The 18410-nt window shown below is 40.6% G+C and overlaps 1 protein-coding gene across 50 annotated transcripts in view; it reads left to right on the top strand.

Annotated features, from left to right (window-relative positions):
* The window catches only part of SGIP1 (SH3GL interacting endocytic adaptor 1), a 228031-nt gene that overhangs the window by 159947 nt on the left and 49674 nt on the right, over window positions 1-18410 (top strand). For 17 of the 50 annotated variants that reach the window (XM_084964795.1, XM_084964770.1, XM_084964784.1 and 14 more), the window contains 2 exons: window positions 1476-1603; window positions 2690-2816. In XM_084964795.1, coding sequence (XP_084820921.1) covers window positions 1476-1603; window positions 2690-2816 — 255 coding nt within the window. Of the gene's footprint in view, window positions 1-1475; window positions 1604-2689; window positions 2817-7660; window positions 7727-8660; window positions 8721-18410 lie in introns of all 50 variants that reach the window. The other 33 variants (XM_084964789.1, XM_084964776.1, XM_084964788.1 and 30 more) reach the window with 3 other exon arrangements.

The following is an 18410-nucleotide window of genomic DNA, read 5'->3' as shown; positions in this document are numbered from 1 at the left end:
GCCGTGAGCTGTGGTGTAGGTTGCAGACGCGGCTCGGATCCCGCGTTGCTGTGACTCTGGCATAGGCCGGTGGCTACAGCTCCGATTCAACCCCTAGCCTGGGAACCCCCATATGCCGCGGGAGCGGCCCAAGAAATAGCAACAACAACAACAACAACAACAAAAGACAAAAAGACAAAAAAAAAAAAAAAAGAAAGAAACACAGCGCACCCAGATTTCAAATTATTGAAAGAGAGGAGAAAGGTTTTTACCGAGGACTCTCCTCGAAATGGGAGCAGATGCTGAGATGTGGGTTGTGCTGCTCAACTTCAAATCTTCTTGAGAATCTGAAAATCTGGGGACAGAGGTGTTGGTCTAGGATGCTCCAGAGAGCAGAGTTTTGCGGCGTGTTAAAGGGGAGGCAGGGCTGGGGGCTGGGTATTTTCCTGGAGCAAAATTTCTTCGAATTTCCTTGGAGTGATTGGATACTTGTGCTTCTAACTGAAGTGAAATGCACCTCAGGAGTCGCTGGAACTCTTCTGACTGAACAAGAACTCTTCGGAATATGTGTTGGACCTTGACTTGGTTGTGAGCCAAGTAGTTTAGTCGTGAACCCCGGATGTACAAAGGAAGCTAGGCAGACCCCTGAGTCTAGAGACCCCTCTGGTGTGCTGATCCTTGTGCATGCCGACCTCTGTGTGTCCTCTGTGTGTCCCATGTTTGTCATTGACAGCCAGAAAAGTAAATCCAATAGAATATTATCACAAAAATCATAACCGGCAACTTCTACGTAGACAGATTGCTAAGCAGCCTCCTTCGAAAAACAAAAACCCTTAAATTCAATGTGTTCTGGTTAAGAGTCTATACACAAAGTACACAGGCAACATCTAATTTACTTTCTTACATTTTGTCCTTTGCTTATCATTATGTTTGCTTATATTTACACAGTATTCATACCTCAAAGCACAGTAAAAAGGATAATTCTCTTCTATATGTTTTATGTATATATTAGCATATACACACCTACAGGTATATAGACATAAAATATGAAAAATCTTTTTTAAGCTCTAACCTTTATTTTCATCTTAGATATAAATAAATCTGAATATACAAAAATCAAGAGAATTTATTATAAATCCTGTGTGTACCAGGGTCAAAGTGAAAGCTACGTTCCCCCCCCCCCCAAGCCAAAAGAGTCTTTTGAGTATATTTTCTATCACAGAAAGTAATAAAAGGATTTACCTTTCCCTGGGTGTCACATGACAACAAAGGGCAATGAGCTTCAGCTGCTGCCATCCACCATAGTTCAACTGAGTGAATTTTTTTCTTTATTGAAAAAAAAAAAAGAAACCCATGTGCTACAGTGCTGACCGTCCTAAGTGCTGAGGTGAAAAAAGTGTCCGTGATTGATGCACTGAGGGAGTGGGGAAGGGGCGTTGAAGAGATGCCAGCCATTGTTTCCAGCCATTTTCAATTAATACCAGCTTGTTTTCCAGGTGCATCGTCCCCTGCTCGGCCAGCCACCCCCTTGGTTCCTTGCAGCAGCACCACCCCACCTCCTCCACCTCCCCGGCCTCCATCTCGGCCAAAGCTACCTCCAGGGAAGCCTGGAGTTGGAGATGTGGTATGTTCCCTTCTGTCCTGGCTTGCTCAGACACATACAGTGGGAATGACAAACAGGAGTCAAAATGCCTGAACATGGGTCATCTCAACTTAAGGTCGAAGCTTTAGAGCGCTTCCCCAGATGGCCCTGACCAGTGGCATCTGAAAGATAGTCACTGCAAATAAGAGTGTACATTTCAGCCACCCTCAAATCTCCAGCATCTTTCAAGCCAAGGTCTAAAATAGTAGGAATAGGATACTGGGTCCCTCAGTTCCTCTGCAGGGAGTTTGATGCTGTTTAAGATAATAATGCTGGGTTGTGCTGAATCTTTTAGAATCTTTCACAATTATTTATTTGATTTTGGAAGTGGCCCTCCAAGAGAGGGCAAATCCTGATGTCTGTCCTCAAGACTATAGAGAAGTTACTCGTGGTAGGCATCCTATGAATAAAAAAGAGGATGATGGCCAGATGAATTTTTTCTGGAAGTTTCTTGCAAATTGTTTTAAGGCAGAGGGGTGGAAAACAGTATGTAAACAATTAAGAGACTTCTGGTACAGGTAAATTTCTTTGGCATCCACACACAGGAGTCACAGACTGGGTTAGCTAGCACAGGACTGTATTTTGTATTCGACATTTTTCAGCGGGTATAAGCTTATTTGCTTAGTCCCCGAAGGCATGTGAGTCCACTGTCCTGAAAGGTCACTGACTGCACCCCAGATCTCAGCCTATCTAAATGTGATGTACCCGTTGAATGTGGCGCATTACGGTTTCTGCTTTGTTTCTCTAGCTCCATCCACAAGGTCCTGTCCAGATATAATCAATCTCATTGTAAAAATGGTGCCACCTATCCTCTTTTAAGAACCTGAGTTGTGCAGTTCCCATTGTCGTACAGTGGGTGCAGGATCTGGTACTGTGACAGCTGTGGATTGGGCACAGCTGGGCTTGGATTCCATCTCTAGCCTGGGAACTTCTATATGCCACGGGTGCGGGGTTAAAAAAAGAAGAAGAAAAAAAAAGAACCTGAGTTATCATATGTGGGGCTGGGAGATGTTAAAAATATGGAAGACCTGTGACTCTAACTTTCCATCTCTTTTCTTCTCCCTGCAGCCCCGACCTTTCAGCCCTCCCATCCATTCTTCCAGCCCTCCTCCGATAGCACCACTAGCCCGGGCTGAAAGCACTTCTTCAATATCATCCACCAATTCCTTGAGTGCAGCCACCACTCCCACAGTTGGTAAAAATTATCTCCTCTCTTTCGGTCCGTTTGTGGTTTCAACTGGCTATTTTTTATGATCTGAAAACCCTAACGCCCTATGTTTTTGGTCAGAAGTGTTTTGCTGTGTGTTTGCTACTGTCATCTGGCTCTTCTTTTAAAAGCACCTTCTCAGCAAAGAAGGCAAAGTGCTTGCACAAAGCAAAGAAACAAATAAAAGAATGTGAACACCTGTGTTTTGCAGGAATTCTCTTATGCTATTTCCATGCAAAGCTATTCATAAACGTCAAGAAGAATTTGTCAAATAAGATCCTGTCATTTAGATATTATTTCTTATCATGAAAATAGTCTCCTTGGAGAGGGGGGAATGGTTCTTTAAATTCCAACCATGTAACCCATTAGCAAATCACAAAATGTAGAACTTTTCTTTTCTGGAAGCTTTCATTTCTTCATCACTTTGGTTCTCCTTATGTTGACAGATGGTGTAAACATGGGCATTGTGGGACTTGAGGAAACTTTTTGACATTTTTTCTAGTGCCTTTCAGTACTGTGTGGTCAATTTTCCCGAGAAATAAGTCATTGCTGGCATTTTCAGTAAATGCCTTTGTGCCTCTTTCCTTATGGTGTGATGAAAGTGAAGAGTTGAGAATGGCTGCTCAGCTGGATGGTTTTCCCAGGTTTAAATGTCTCCTTTTGCCTGGAGCATCCTCCCTCTTCCCAAGGGCTGGTCTGTCTCTCCACCTCTCTAACCCATCTTCCATAGCTCTCCCTGCCTTTCCCCTGTTTGCATGGTGTCTCTGACCTGGGCTCTCCCATTCCATTGTATCTCATTGTTTTCCTTTATTGTCTGAACCCGCCTCCACGTCCTCCATATTCTACACCAGCTGGCCCATTCTGCATTGCTGGGGGGAATCCTTAACCAAAGCTAAAGACATTCCTCCTGCTACTTGCTGAAGAGCAAGCTACAAAGTTGCCGGTATGAGAGGTAGTTTGATCAAAGCCTGAAGCGCTTCTGGAGAAGAAATCCCTCTTTTCCCAGGAAAATAGGGAAACGGGGTGTGCCTCCTAGGCCCCCAAAAAGAATTTCCACCATATCATGTGCTCTGTGTTTTTGGTCAGACGGGCCGAAAAGCACTGTTCAGATTCGATGAAAATATAGCCAGCTGTCCAATTTCGTATGATTCCTTAACAGACTGATATTTAACATTTCTTTGTATAGTCAAATCTACTCGTTATCTGCATTAGCAGTTGGGGCACTTTGGGGTTCTCCATTTTTAGATGGCTATTTGTTCATTTCTGGGTTTTTGTGGTTTTTTTTGGTTGTTTGTTTTGTTTTTCTATAACATCCAATCTTATCTTTGAACTCTTTTTAATACTCTTGATTGCTACAGCCATTTTCCCCATTCCTGCTCTGCTGTTTTTCTGTTGGTTTTGTCCTCAAGGTCATTTGTTCCACTCGCTCCATGTGATTTTCCTGGTTGGTCAGAGGAAAGCAAGGATAATAAACTGTCACTCAGAAAGCAGACCTCAAGTGACCTCAGATGACTGTCTAACATATTCCTTCAGCTCATTGAGATTCATAGAGAAAATTGCATGCAGAGAGAATTTGAACTGTGTCTGTTTTGCACAATGTGCTTTTATGCTCTCTGCTGCAGAAGTCTCAAATCCTGGCCAATGACTTTGATACTTAACACAGCTAGTAGGCATTCTCTGGAGGTGAACCACAGAGAGGCTAAAAAAAAAAAAGAAAAAAGCCTTCTGAGAGGCTAGTCCCATGGCTTCATTGCTGAGGGGCATTCTGATTTAATCTGTTTGGTTTGGTTATTTTTATTTAGGTTTCATCTTCCTCACTCTCTTGTTCTTTATTTCTTGCTGCTGTGGGTCACCTGACAGCCACTTTGCTCTCAAGTAAATACATTGGCAGTGACCACCCAGCAGCACCTGCATGGTGCTGATTATCTCTTTCTAGAGAGGCTGTGCTTTGGTTTTTTTCAGCACCAAGGAGCTGACTGTTCGTGATGGACTCGGACCATCAAGTCAACCTAACATTGTCAAATGGTTTGAGGGAGATAGAGAATTTCAGCAGCAAACTCCTGACACTGACAGCTCAACACTTCCTTCCCATCATGCCACCATACTTTTTTTTTTTTTTGACATTTTCTCTGACACTTGCACCAAAATCGGGCCAAGTGCAGCAGAAACTCTGTACCTATTATTTGTCCTTGCTTATTGCAAAATGTCATATATTTAAAGGGCTAAATTTTTAAGAACAAGTCTGATCTCTCTAGACAACAATTCATATGAGAATATGCCCCTTCTGAAAGACTTTGGGCGTAAGATCTTTCGTGAGACCTGTGATTACAAAGTAGTAAACCTGATGCCACACCTGAAAGTAGGACTTTTTGTGTGTTGTCACGTTCAAATAATGAAGAGTTCCACTGCAACTGTACTTCACTAAATTTCAGATACCTTCAATTAAAAGAAGCGCTATTATTTTATATATGACTGAGAAGGAGAGGGGAAAGCTGCCCATTGAGTTAATACTTTCTTATGCTGATTGTAAGACCTAACCCTAATTCAGCAATGTGAATTCTGCACATATTAGAATCAATGGAATACAGTAAACTCCTTTTGTACTGATAAAAGCTCACAAGACCTTCACTATTTGATTTTGGGGGGAAATCCTAATAATATTATGTGAATAGAGAAAATGTTTAAAACCTATTCGAAGAAACAAACTCCAGACCTCTAGAGATATGCAAGTAGTTATCTCTAATTGTAAATATCCAATTTATTATTTGTTTCTTATTTATGTGGGTGATAGTCATTTTTTTTAGATGTGTGCAAAACCTTCCTTTGATACCCCCATGCAAAAAGACCACTATAAAGACAATTTTTCTTCATTGTTAAATTCACTGTTAATGAGATTCCTTCATTGTTAATTATGCATTTTTAATTACACCTTTAACATCCCAGGAATCTGTAATGAATGAAAAGTAATCTTTTATGGTCCCCCGATGGGCTTCAATATTTCCTTTGGTGTAGACCTCTAGGCAAAAGTAATTTAATATAGTCAACAGTGAAATGTTAAACATAGCGTCTAAAACTTCAGATATTTCCTCCAAGCCTTTGTCTCTCCAAACTGGGTGGCAATTCTGACTTGAATAAGTTTTTTTTTTAAATATCTGCATTAACATCAATTATTCTCACAAAAGGAAAGACCTTCAGGTGAGGATATTCTTGACCCTAATTTTAAATTCCTACACTTAATTTTAGTATTTTTTTCCCCTTATGCTTTTTTTTTTTTTTTTTTTAAGCCTGTCTCTAGGACTGGCTTCCCCATCCCGGGTCAATTTGAGGCAATTTCCAAGGTTAGTTCTTTAGGAAAAGTTTCATCTGCCCTTATTTAAATCAAGCACAGAACTATCCAATGACACTTTTTAAAAGTTCTCTGATTTAGTTAGTAAATTTTCTTCTAAGCTGTCAATGTACACAACCAGGATTAAAAATTATAAGCATGCCATTCAACCTTTATGCACTACTGTTTTGTTAACTTCAGCTCAGAAAACAAATGGTAGTGTCGGAGACTCCTCATTTTTAAGGAGATGATAAATAGAAAATTAGATCTTCCGACAGAAGGAATAGTCTCCATCACTCCCCACTAGTAAGTACAAGAAGGCACTGTTACATGCAGTTACTGCCAATGTTATTGTTTTGCTTCCTATTTTCTGGAGATATTATAGAGTGTCCCTTCCTAGTGTCAGCTCCTGTTCCTCTCCTAGAGACATTATAGGAGTGGCATCCACTTGTTCTAACCACTAAGGAAGCCACATATATACTAAAGACTGACTGACAGGTGGTATCCTAGAGCCTTAAGAATTGGCAAGGAAGTAATTTCCCTGCCTTACTAAGTCTAGAAGGCAAGCTAGTAGAATCATTTCCAAGAAACATTGTTTATGGAATAATTTTACTACTCTCATCCATTTCCTTATCTTAACTTCTCTACATTGTAGGGAAGATTCTCTTACCAGTCTTTGTACAAAATTTATTCAATCTTCTATTAAGGTTATACTTACACCCATCTGACCTATGGCATTGATTGATCTAAATCACAGAGAGTAAAACTGCAGTTATCTGCATTTGTTGGTGAGAAGAGAGGTCATGTGCAAAGATTTGGAATGGCTGGGGCTCAGAGCAATTCTTGTGACCAATTCACAAAAACACTTGGCCATGCTTGATACCATGCCCAGAGGTGGGATTACAATAATGCTGTTCAAAACCAACAGCCCATAGCTATCAAAGACAGGTGCCAGGCCAACTCAATTTGGATATTGATGAAATTGAAATAGGAGACTTCATTCAGGGACCTCAGCTTCATACTGTTGCATTTTTACGGTCTCATTAAAAGCTTCTTCTTTCCCCATGGGGGGAAGGTGCATGCTGAGTGATCCCATTGAGCTGTCAGCACTATGTCAGGAGGCTCTGTTGATGGACATATGTCTGGCCACTTGAGAATTGTGTCTGAGTGAAATACACTTGCACGAGTCAATTATTAATGACCGTGCCTTTAACAACTCCCTGAAAAGGTGGGGGAGAGATTTCTTCCATGGAGCTGACTTCAGCCAATTCACAGATGCTAAAACCTGGCATTTTTTAAATTTCCATTTCTTCTCCTAGACTCATCATGAAACAAGCACGTCACTTTTTTATACCCTGTGCATAATCCCAGTGTCTTAGGTTTTTGTTTCCTTTTTCCATTAGAATCATTTCTGCGTTTTGATCAGTAAAGTGTGCTGCTTGATTTCATTTGAGATTTGTATTTGTGTTTTTTTGTTTTCCATTCTTTATATTTCTTTGGTTCGTAGTGTCAGAAGATGATGTTTTTTATGACAAACTGCCCTCGTTTGAAAGGCGCTGTGAAACGCCTGCAGGTATGGTGCTAGCAAAGTGATCTCTAGATATTTAGACTTTAAAAATTCAAGCCATTATGCCATCTGATTGCTAAATTTCATGGATATGCTACTCACCTCATGAGTATCCAGTGCCTCTCAGATGCATCGTCTATTTTTCTGTTCATCGTGGAACTCATGCCACTGAAATGTTTTTAAGTGAACATATTATAAAGCAGCAGGTTGCATGACAGTTTCTCAGTGAAAAGGTTTGAAGAAGGTGAGATGCTGTGGCTTTGTGAATTTACAAAGGGAGGAATAATTTAACTGCTTAGAATTCCATGTCTGGTGACGGCTTTTAAATTTAACATATCATAGAGCACTGTTAGTAATCTCGTTTTCTTTTGGTACATAGGTAAAGGGTGTTTTGTGTCTGGATGCCTAAGGTGATTCCAGGGGAGGGGACGGAAGATCTATGACATCTTCCGTGCACTTTCAATTGATGTGCAGTGCTATTGTCACTGAAAACCTAAGCTAAGTTTTACATAACCTCTAACTCCCAGCTTACCTTTTCGAAAACATGGAAGGGGAGGACCCTGAAGATGAACTGAATACGGCAATTGCTGAATGATAGTTTGCCCAAACTAGTGCAGTGAAAATATGCTGACGCCCCTGCATGGCCAGGAAGACTTCTGCTCCATGCCCACCAGCACCCAGTACCAAGCTACCAGCAACACGTGCCCATCCCTTTAGGCCTCCATAGCTTTGCTTTTTGCTTTCTGTTTCCCAAACTAAAAACAAAAAAACAAACCCTAGATTGCCAGCCTTTCCTTTTTCCTGCACGATAATGGCATGCAGTGCCTCCGCCCTCCCCCTAGTGAGATTAATGACCTGCTCTGTAACTCATACTGTGTCCTTCTCTCTCCCTCTCCCTCTCCTTAACCTTCCCATCCCGCTTCAACTCCTGGCCATACAGAGAATGAACAGCCTTCCCTCGTTTGGTTTGACAGAGGAAAGTTTTATTTGACTTTTGAAGGTAAGTAGTACATAGCATACCAGATTCTAATTTATCTTCCCCTCGTGTTTTTTTTTTCCCCCAGCCACATTTTAAAATCCCAGTTCTCTTTAAAAAGACCTGGTCTCACTTTCTATATAAAAATGCTATGGCTACTTAGAAAATATGAAATACAAAAGAAAATATTCCACGAATTTGGTTTGTATGGGATCTTCAATTTTTCATATTAAAAAAATTAAAGTTAATTTGCAGTGAATATTGGTTACTAATTAACCGTGTTAAATTGAAAAAAAAAAAAAAGCACTTTTTTGGGGCAAGGAACTTAACTCTGTCAACCAGGGCTCTTTCCTCTTTGGCAAATGCAATGCAACAGATATAAGGACATTTTTAGTCAGAATTGGCATTTAACCTTGCTTTGGATAATTAATATTTCAGGTACTCGTAAGATGTAAGATTTCCATTATTGTGAGATGTAAATATGTTAATATAGATTGTTATGACAAGGAATGCTACATGGGAAATCAGAAAAATGAGGAAAAGAAAACAAAAGGAGTGTTTTAGTAAGTTCTATTTACATCTTCCGAAATTGAAATTGCTACTGGAATGACAAATAAAATGGATGGTTACCACTGGGCTTGCCATTTTAGAAGATTAAAGAAAATAGGAGTTCCCGTCATGGCGCAGTGGTTAATGAATCCGACTAGGAACCATGAGGTTGCGGGTTCGATCCCTGGCCTTGCTCAGTGGGTTAAGGATCCGGCGTTGCCGTGAGCTGTGGTGTAGGTTGCAGACGTGGCTCGGATCCCGCGTTACTGTGGCTCTGGCGTAGGCCGGCAGCTAGAGGTCCGATTAGACCCCTAGCCTGGGAACCTCCATATGCTGTGGGTGCGGCCCTAAAAAGACAAAAAACCAAAAGAACAAAAAAAAAAAAAAAAAGAAAACATACATAAATATAATGTCGGATATCTAATCTCAGTGATGGGTAATTTGTTACATTCTGCATTAAGGGTTTGCATTCTTCTGTGTTATAGTTAAAAATTAGATCAACTTAGACCAGACATTTGAGGAAGTGGCCCATTTAAACTAATGGTGTAGGAAAAAATAAACAATTTCATTTATTAATGGGCTGTCTTATACAAAAATACTTATCTCTTACACCTCTGCTTTCTACAGTTTTAAAAAGCTAAATTTACCCTGGGATCAAAAGTTAGACAAAAAATATTCAAGCCGAGAATGGATTCTAAATATTGAACTTGTCTTTGTATTTCATGACAACAAAAAGAATTTTCCTAACTTAAGTGTATGTTTTAACACAATTTTAAAAATTGGAAGGAGCCATGTGGATTTTTAAGTAGTTTGTGTAGTGTGGCTTTTTTCTCTCAACAGCGGCTTTTCCTTGCAAGATGGTCCCGGAGATGGAAGTCCTAAGCTTGGAATAGCTTGGCTAGCGTCAGAAAATATTGTCCGATTTAAAACTTCCCAAATACCTGGTGGTGTGTTCTGGCTCAGGCAGGGAACAGGTAGAGAGGCAGTTTGAGGGGAGGGTGCCTATTTTCCACATCACGTCAGAGGCTTTCATTGCCCTAAGCCATTAATTTTGCAATAAGAGTATGACCTTATAAACTTTCTCTTCAAATAGGATGGAAATAAAAAATGCCAACGTGTCTTTTTACTTATCAGTGCATCTCAAAGGAGAAGCTACAGTTGGTAGTCCTGACATATAGCCATTACCTGTGTGTGTAAAGATCCTTCATCTGATTCAGTATGGCCTCAGCAGAAACTGAAGTTTACCTGTTTTAACCAGAAAATTAAGCAACACGCCTAAGTAATATCTGGGGCTCCAAAAAAAACTTCCCGTCTTTGGCAGTTTTCGTTGTTGTTGCAGGTTGTTTTGGTTTTAGAGTGTCTATTGGCTTGTTTCTTTGTGTTTTGGTTTGGAGTTCATTAAACAGAGAAAGAGAGACTTTTTTTAAAAGATACCAATTTAAAAATCAATCTGGGTTGTTGGCTTCTTTGATTTTCAAGACTGCATCATCAATCAAGTGTGAGTATTAATAAGCATGTGGAATAACAACATGAATCACATTTTTTTTTCATTTTAGGAAAAGAAAATATTAGTAGATTCTGAGTAGCTAAAGTTGATAGCACTGCCATTCTAATTAGTAAGATCCAAATTCCTAAAGCATCTTAACTGGGGCCAAGAGAAGTCATACAAGAAAGAGGTTGAAGAGCAATTAATTGGAACCTAGTACTGTGTTAGCTTCATCTTGGACTTTGCTCAAGTGTAGGAAGTATAGACAAGGCTTCCCAAGGGACCATGGGAGCAGCTGTGTCATGAATGTGTCCCTACTCATCTCATCAGGAAATGCTCATGCCTATAAAAGTACACGAAAGTGAACTTCAGGGGAAGACTTAGGAGCAACTAAAAATGACACCTTATCCCCTGAAACTAAAAATGACCTAAGAAGTGCTGTTACGAGAATGGAAAAGTTAGTTCATAAACATTAGTCTCAGGTAGTTTCAGCCAGTGCAACCTGGAATGATTTTTTATTTTCTGCTGTGATAATAAAGTGACATACAAGCAGTGACATATTAAATTCCCTTGAGAATAGTGCCCTGACCCAAATTTTCAACTCCAAAAAGTCTCATTCAACATGTTTTATTGAATAGCACTTCTAGGATATTCTTCTAGGGCATTCTGGCTTTACCCATATTTGTTATTATGAATATGAATTATCATTTTCTTCAATTATTTATTCAGGGAATGCAGAAGTGGAAGAAAGATTCCCAGGTCAAAATATTCACTTGTTCTAAATAGCTTTTAAATTATTATTTGTTGGCATCTAGTGTTTTTTATCGTGTTCAGAACCTTGCCTTGTTTTATCCATTGTTTTTTTTCTCACAGTGTTCTAGGCATTGTGGTTACCCAATGAGTTTTTGAGCCACTGACCAATCAACTAACTAAGGAGCACTCGTTATGAATTTATTTGGAGATAATATGAGATGCTTCACACCTCCAAATTTAACTTAACAAAAGAGATACCAAAGTGTTAGACAATGGTTCTAACTCACAAGAGTTCCAAAGCTTGCCTTAATGTTTTACTTTTCTAAACAGTCTCACTGAAATTTTGACCTATTTAAGTTGGGCTTCAACCAAAGGTAAAGATTACAAAAGGTAGTAACTTAAAATTCATTCATCCAAAAGTATACCCTACTGAAGCTATCAAGTATTCTTCTGAGATGGAAGGAAGGAAAAGATATTTCCAGAACAAGTAGAAGATGTGACTGTTAGATATTTGAATAATTCCCTGGAGCAGTCAAACATCAAGATGTTTCCAGAAATGTGCTGTCCTTCTCCTTAGCTTCTTTAACTACAAAATCATCTTGTATCTGGTAATGGGGAGGAAAACAACAACCACCACCTACAACCATCCATTCTTGAGTGTCCCTGTTCTGAAGATGACCTCTCTCTGTGCTCTGTGCACACAGCCGCTTGCACACTCATCTTTAGACTGCTCTGTGCTCCTGTTACTGCTCTCACTCCCACCACGCCTTCGGGAATGTCACGTCCTTAGCATCACCCTACTCTACATTCACAGGCTCTCTGCCAAACTCACTGACCTCTTTGCTTCACTGAAAAAGAACACTCTCTCCACCGAAGGTTCTTCAGTCTTCTGTGGGCTCCATGTCAAGGGACTAGGAGGCAGTGGTTGGGTTCTCCCAACTCCCTGTTGCTACTTCTAAGCCCTACTCCCCATGGTGAAAGGCAGCCATCTGTTCATTCCATCTCTTACCACTTCTTCTGGCTGCCTACCGCTGACCCGCAGAGCATTCCTCTGTATTTATCTGTAGGCTTAGAGAAGCTGGCAGCCTCTTTCATCTCTCCTTCATCTCACTCCCTAGCCTCATTGATGACCCATCCAACACACTGGTTCCATGGTCTCTTTGACTTTTTCAGTTCCAATAAACGTTCCCTCCATTTAGTAACCCACACCTCTGGCCACATCTTGAAAATGGTCCCACTGGCAAGGGTCGTTTTGACTATTTTGGAACCAACAATGTGTCCCCCTTCCTTTACTCCAAGAACTATTTTAGGCAAATATTCTTTCATTCAACAAATGTTTATTGAGTACTACGGTGTGACAGCCCTGTCCTAGGCACCCCCGCCCCCCGTAGGGAAAAAAATAGAAAAGAATTCCCTGTCACCGTGGAGCTCATATGTTAATGTGGAGAATCAAAAGTAAGAACATAAATAAGTAAAATGTATAGCATGGAGACAGTAATAAGTTCTACAGAAAAAATAAAATAGGGAAGGAAAATGGAGCATACTGGGAATGGTAATTATGAATAAGAGGACTTGGGGCCATAAAAGTAATAAATAATAACTGACACCTGAGTGCTTACTACGTGAAAAGTACAGTTTATTATCTCATTTCATCTGCACAAAAAACTGATGAAGAAATTCAGATTTAGATAACATAAGTGACTTTTGCAGGATCACTCAGCCAGGAAGAGGCAGAGTAGGGATTTGAACCAGGGCTGCCTAGCTAGAGACCTGGGCTGATGCTCTCTTCTGCATGTATGATCTCATTCAGCCCTTGTGACAGCCCCTTGAGATACATGGTTCTGGTGGGTTTCCTCATCTCTCCTAACCTTCCACCTTCCCATCCCCCTGACTATACCTTATCCTTGACTTTGTTAAAACCTCTGGTCTCATGTCCATCCCACTCTTATTCAATCCACTGGCCAAGCCTATATTCAGATGGCTTCCTCATGGAGGAAAGTATATATCAATAAGGACTTTTAATCCTTTATGCAGAAGGAGCTACATTTTCTTCTTTGAAACTATGTTGTCTATGTGAAAAAGTTAACTCTTAGACATTTTTTTCTTGGTCTCTTTAGGGCCACAGCCGCAGCTTACGGAAGTTCCCAGGCTAGTGATCGAATTGGAACTTCAGCTGTCGGCCTACACCACAGCAACAGCAACAGGGTTTGGAGCCACTTTTGCAACCTACTCCACAGCTCACAGCAACACTGGATCCTTAACCCACTGAGTGAGGCCAGGGATTGAATCTGAGTCCTCATAGATACTAGTCGGGTTCGTTACCACTGAGCCACAACAGGAACTCCAACTCTTGGACATTTTAAACTTCTGACCTCCTTCAGTAGGTTGTTAAATATCCCTACTTAGTCACTGATAAGACGTAATATCATCATCATGGACCACTCAACTTTCTTTGTCCTGGGAGTTCCCTTCGTGGCTCAGCAGTTAACAAACCTGACTAGGAACTGTGAGGTTGTGGGTTTGATCCCTGGCCTCACTCAGTGGGTTAAGGATCTGGCGTTGCTGTGAGCTGTGGTGTAGGTGGCAGATTCAGCTTGGATCCTGCATTGCTGTGGCTGCAGCATAGGTCGGCAGCTACAACTCCAATTCAACCCCTAGCCTGGGAACCTCCATATGCCATGGGTGCAGCCCTGAAACAGAAAACAAAACAAAACAAAACAAAACTTTCCTTGCCCTGACTTGGTAATAGCATCCTTTAAGAAGCAAACAAGTCAAATTTTTCATGTGTGACCTAGAAGGATATTAGTTCATCTGAGATTCACTAGAAAAAGAAAAATGGAAAGGCATAGCGAATTTTCAGGAAGCAACTGTTTTGCTAAATTCATAATATTCTTCTAGTGGGAAGAGTTCACTAACTGTCCCTACCCAACTATAGCCTCTTTGTAATCAATGATGCAGTAAAGTTATTGAATACCCAACTCTGCAAACCACAGTATTAAGTACAACTAAGTTGGAGAAAAAAATATATCAACATAAAAAGCAGTGATATAAGACTGTCTTCATTAAAAATATTAAAATCACACTTCCCTAGCAATTCTGAACTTTTATATGTAAATTGTATTGTGCATACAAAATGTAAAATCCTTTCTATTAATAACTTAAAGTCATAGCATTTTTTAAATAGCCTAAACCTGTGAAGCAAATTCAGGTGGAGCTGAACCTGCAAAATGTTCTTTCAGGGAGATATGCTGAGGGTTTCAGAATTCGCTTGACCTTTTCTCAAGAAAAGAGTCTCCTGGTTCTGAAAAATCTCTAGGATTGACCGATATTCTGGTATTTCACTTGATTTCCTGTTCTTTGAGTCAGGTTCCTTGTGTCACTTAGGTTTAGTGTCTGACTGTCATGCTGGAGATAGAGAGTCAAAAAGGGAAACCTCTTTCTTTATTTATTCACTTCTGACACCAAACATACGGGGTGTTTTCCCTTCACCCAGAAGAGTTCTGACACGAACTACCTGGGGTTGGTGCAGACCCCACAGGCTCCATCCCATCAGCCTGCCCACCTCACTTCAGATACTGATCACAAGCCCCAAGTCATCCCCTGTACTTCTAATTGGCCAACTATAAATTGAGGGTTCCCACAGCCACCTCCTGGGGTTCCATGAGCTGATAGAACAAGTCACAGAACTCAGCAAAGATTTACTTCCAGCTTTACTTTCTTTCTTTCTTTTTTTTTTTTTTTTTGTCTTTTTGCCTTTTCTAGGGCCATCCTGTGGCATATGGAGGTTCCCAGGCTAGGGGTCCAATCGGAGCTGTAGCCGGCAGCCTACACCACAGCCACAGCAACACCAGATCCGAGCCACATCTGCAACCTACACCACAGCCCACAGTAACACTGGATCCTTAACCCATTGAGTGAGGCCAGGGATCGAACCCGAAATCTCATGGTTCCTAGTGGGATTCGTTTCTGCTGTACCACAATGGGAACTCCCCCAGTTTTACTTTCTATTACCTGTTTATTCTGGAAGATATGGTTTAGGCACAGACAAATGAAAGAAGTGAATAGAGCAAGGTGGGAGGGAAGGGGCTAGGGTTTCTGTGCTACACTTTCAGCGCCTTGATGGTTCACCAACCTGGAAGCTCTTCAAACCTTATTATTAGGGGCTATAGGAACATTCATTAGATAGGCATGATTGATTGAATCATTGACCTCTGAGGTTAAATGAGTCTAGGCGCGCTCTCTCTCTCTCTCTCTCAGAGGGTGGGGTATAAGACAGAAAGAACCAGGCTTCTAACCAACAAACCCCCATCCTCCAAGAGTCACCTTACTAGTGTAAACTCAAGTATGGCTGAAAGAGGCCTTTTATGAATTACCAAAAACTCCCCTCTAGCCCTGTCACTCAAGAAAACACAAGGGTTTGAGGAGCTCTGTGCCAGGAACTGGGACAAAGAGCAAATACATGTTTCTTAATATCATGGTCAGCAAAGCGCTCCCTGTTTTTGCCCTGATGTCCAGGCCAAATGATGTGAATGGGCTGCTAGGGATGACATCAATGTACAGAATTCGTATCAGAATTCTATCCAATTAAATTTTTGTGGGAAAGCCTAAGGGTAAGTGGTACCTTCTCTCCCGAGTCAAGAAGCAAGAGGGTGCTCAGTTAGTGAAAATTATTCACACTTTACGGATGAGTTAACAGAGGCTCTGAGAATTTAGGTGACTTCCCCAAGATCACACAGCTAGTCAGTGGGTATATCTGTTCTGGGGAGTTAGTGTTACGTTACCAAAACAAAGTTCCTTACTGCTATAATATTCAAATCTTTACGGTACCACTCAAGAACCATGTGATCTTAAGAACTGAACGTCTCTGAGTTCCTGTTTTGTAATTTTTAAAGTAAAAGGTATGACACCCACCTAGCAGGATGATTAGGAAAATCAAGATGGATAGATTTTTGCTAATTTATGGATGTATTGCACAACATAAAATGTTTTTGGATTTGGTTGGTTTTTATTTAGACGCTATGTTTTACGGAAGTTTTAGATTCATGGTAGAATTGAGGGAAATGTACAGAGATTTCCCACATATCATCTGCCCTGCACATGCACGGTCTCCCCCGTTATCAACACACCCTGCCAGTAAGGGACATTTGTTCCAACTGATGAACCTCCATTGACACAGCATAGTCACCTGGAGTCCGTAGTTTACATTAGTGTTCACTCGTGGTGTTTTATAGTCTGTCAGTTGGGACAAAGTATAATGACATGTATTTATCATTATGATATCGTGCTGAGTTTTTTCACTGCCCTAAAAAGCCTCTGTGCTTTCTTCATTCATTCTTTCCCAGTCCCCCAACCCCTGGCAACCACTGATCTTTTCACTGGTTCCATCGTTTTTCCTTTTCCAAAATGTCATATAGTTGGAATCACATAGTATGTGGCCTTTTAAAATTTTTATTGAAATATACTTGATTTACAATGCTATGTTAATTTCTGCTGAACAGCAAAGTGATTCAGTTGCATATATATGTACATACATATATATATATATATAGTTACATACTCACACGTATATATACACACACTCAGGGTTCAAATCTCCTTTGTTGGGGAGTAATGTGAATACACATTCGAAGGAGATGGATGTGTATATGTATACACGCATCCTTTTTTATATTCTTTTCCAGTATGGTTTACCACAAGATAATGAATATATTTTCCCTACCTACAGTAGGACCTTGTGGTTTATCCGTTCTATATATAAGAGTTTGCATCTGCCAACCCAAACCCCCACTCCATCTCTCTCCCAGCCCCTTCCGCCTTGGCAACCACAAGTCTGTTCTCTATGTCTGTTTCACAAAAGTTCATTTGCGTCATATTTTAGATGCCACATATTAGTGATGTCGTATGGTATTCGTCTTTCTCTTTCTTGCTTGACTTAGTATGATCATCTTAAGTTCCATTCATATTGCCACAAATGTATGGCCTTTTTCAGATTGCCTTCCTTCACAGAATAACATGAATTTTAAATTCCTTCATATCTTTTTACTTCCTAATAGCTCTGAAATGCTTTTATTATTCATACGCTGAGTCTGCATTCAAACTGAATGAGGAGAATTACGGGAAGGGGTCAAGAACACTCTGTACCCAAGGTGCATTTGCTTCTTATTTATTTCTGGTAATTTCTTGGTCTCTCAAATGACTGCTTGGGTCTCTCGTAGTGACCAAGCCCAGGAGCATCTTGGATTTCCATCAGACTCACTGATGGGGTATTTTCTTCTCATGTGCCCATAACAATCCAAAATCCAATGAAGGTGCCCCTCAAGCAAAAAGAAAATGAACATAATTCAATAATTTTAAAATAGGTAAATATTGGACAGCTTTTACTTTGCTCAAGATTGAAGTCTTTTACTCCCCCACAAAGGAGAGGACCCCTGAGTTTGCATCACACTTGTCTGGATGCAAAAGCAGATTATATAACAGAGTCCTCATCTGGGTTACCAAATGAAGAACCAGTAAGATCAGCACAAAGCCCTAAGCCCCAGAGAGTTGTTATGTGTAGACAGTCTCAAAACCTGAAGAGTACGTTGAATAGCTCACTAGATTGGGAGAGGGGAACTAGGGTTAATAATGAATAGAAAAGCTAAAGAATAGTCACTCACGTATTCCTTCATTCATGATCTGCTCTTAGCTATCAGCCCTTGAGTAGGAGTCAGGGAGATAAAATGATATGGCTTCTGCCTTCGAGGAATTCACAAGAAAAAGAAGAGTTAGGCTTCCTATAAAAGGCATCCTGTCGTAAATGTCATAAAAGAATTATAAAAACGTGCTGGAAATGTATGAAGAAGGGATAGATTTTTATCTGGGAAGAACCTCCGACGGCTTCTTAGAGGCACAGGGACTTTGACCTGGCTGATGGCAAGGAACGAGGA

The sequence above is a fragment of the Sus scrofa genome, chromosome 6, assembly GCF_054392235.1.
Source record: "Sus scrofa isolate SSC_HxYL_T2T_F1_AM1 chromosome 6, Sscrofa_HxYL_maternal_Yorkshire_Landrace_v2.0, whole genome shotgun sequence".
In the NCBI taxonomy this organism is placed as follows: Eukaryota; Metazoa; Chordata; class Mammalia; order Artiodactyla; family Suidae; genus Sus; species Sus scrofa.
The sequence above is the reverse complement of the archived record's forward strand: the minus strand, read 5'-3'. Positions and strand labels throughout refer to the sequence as shown.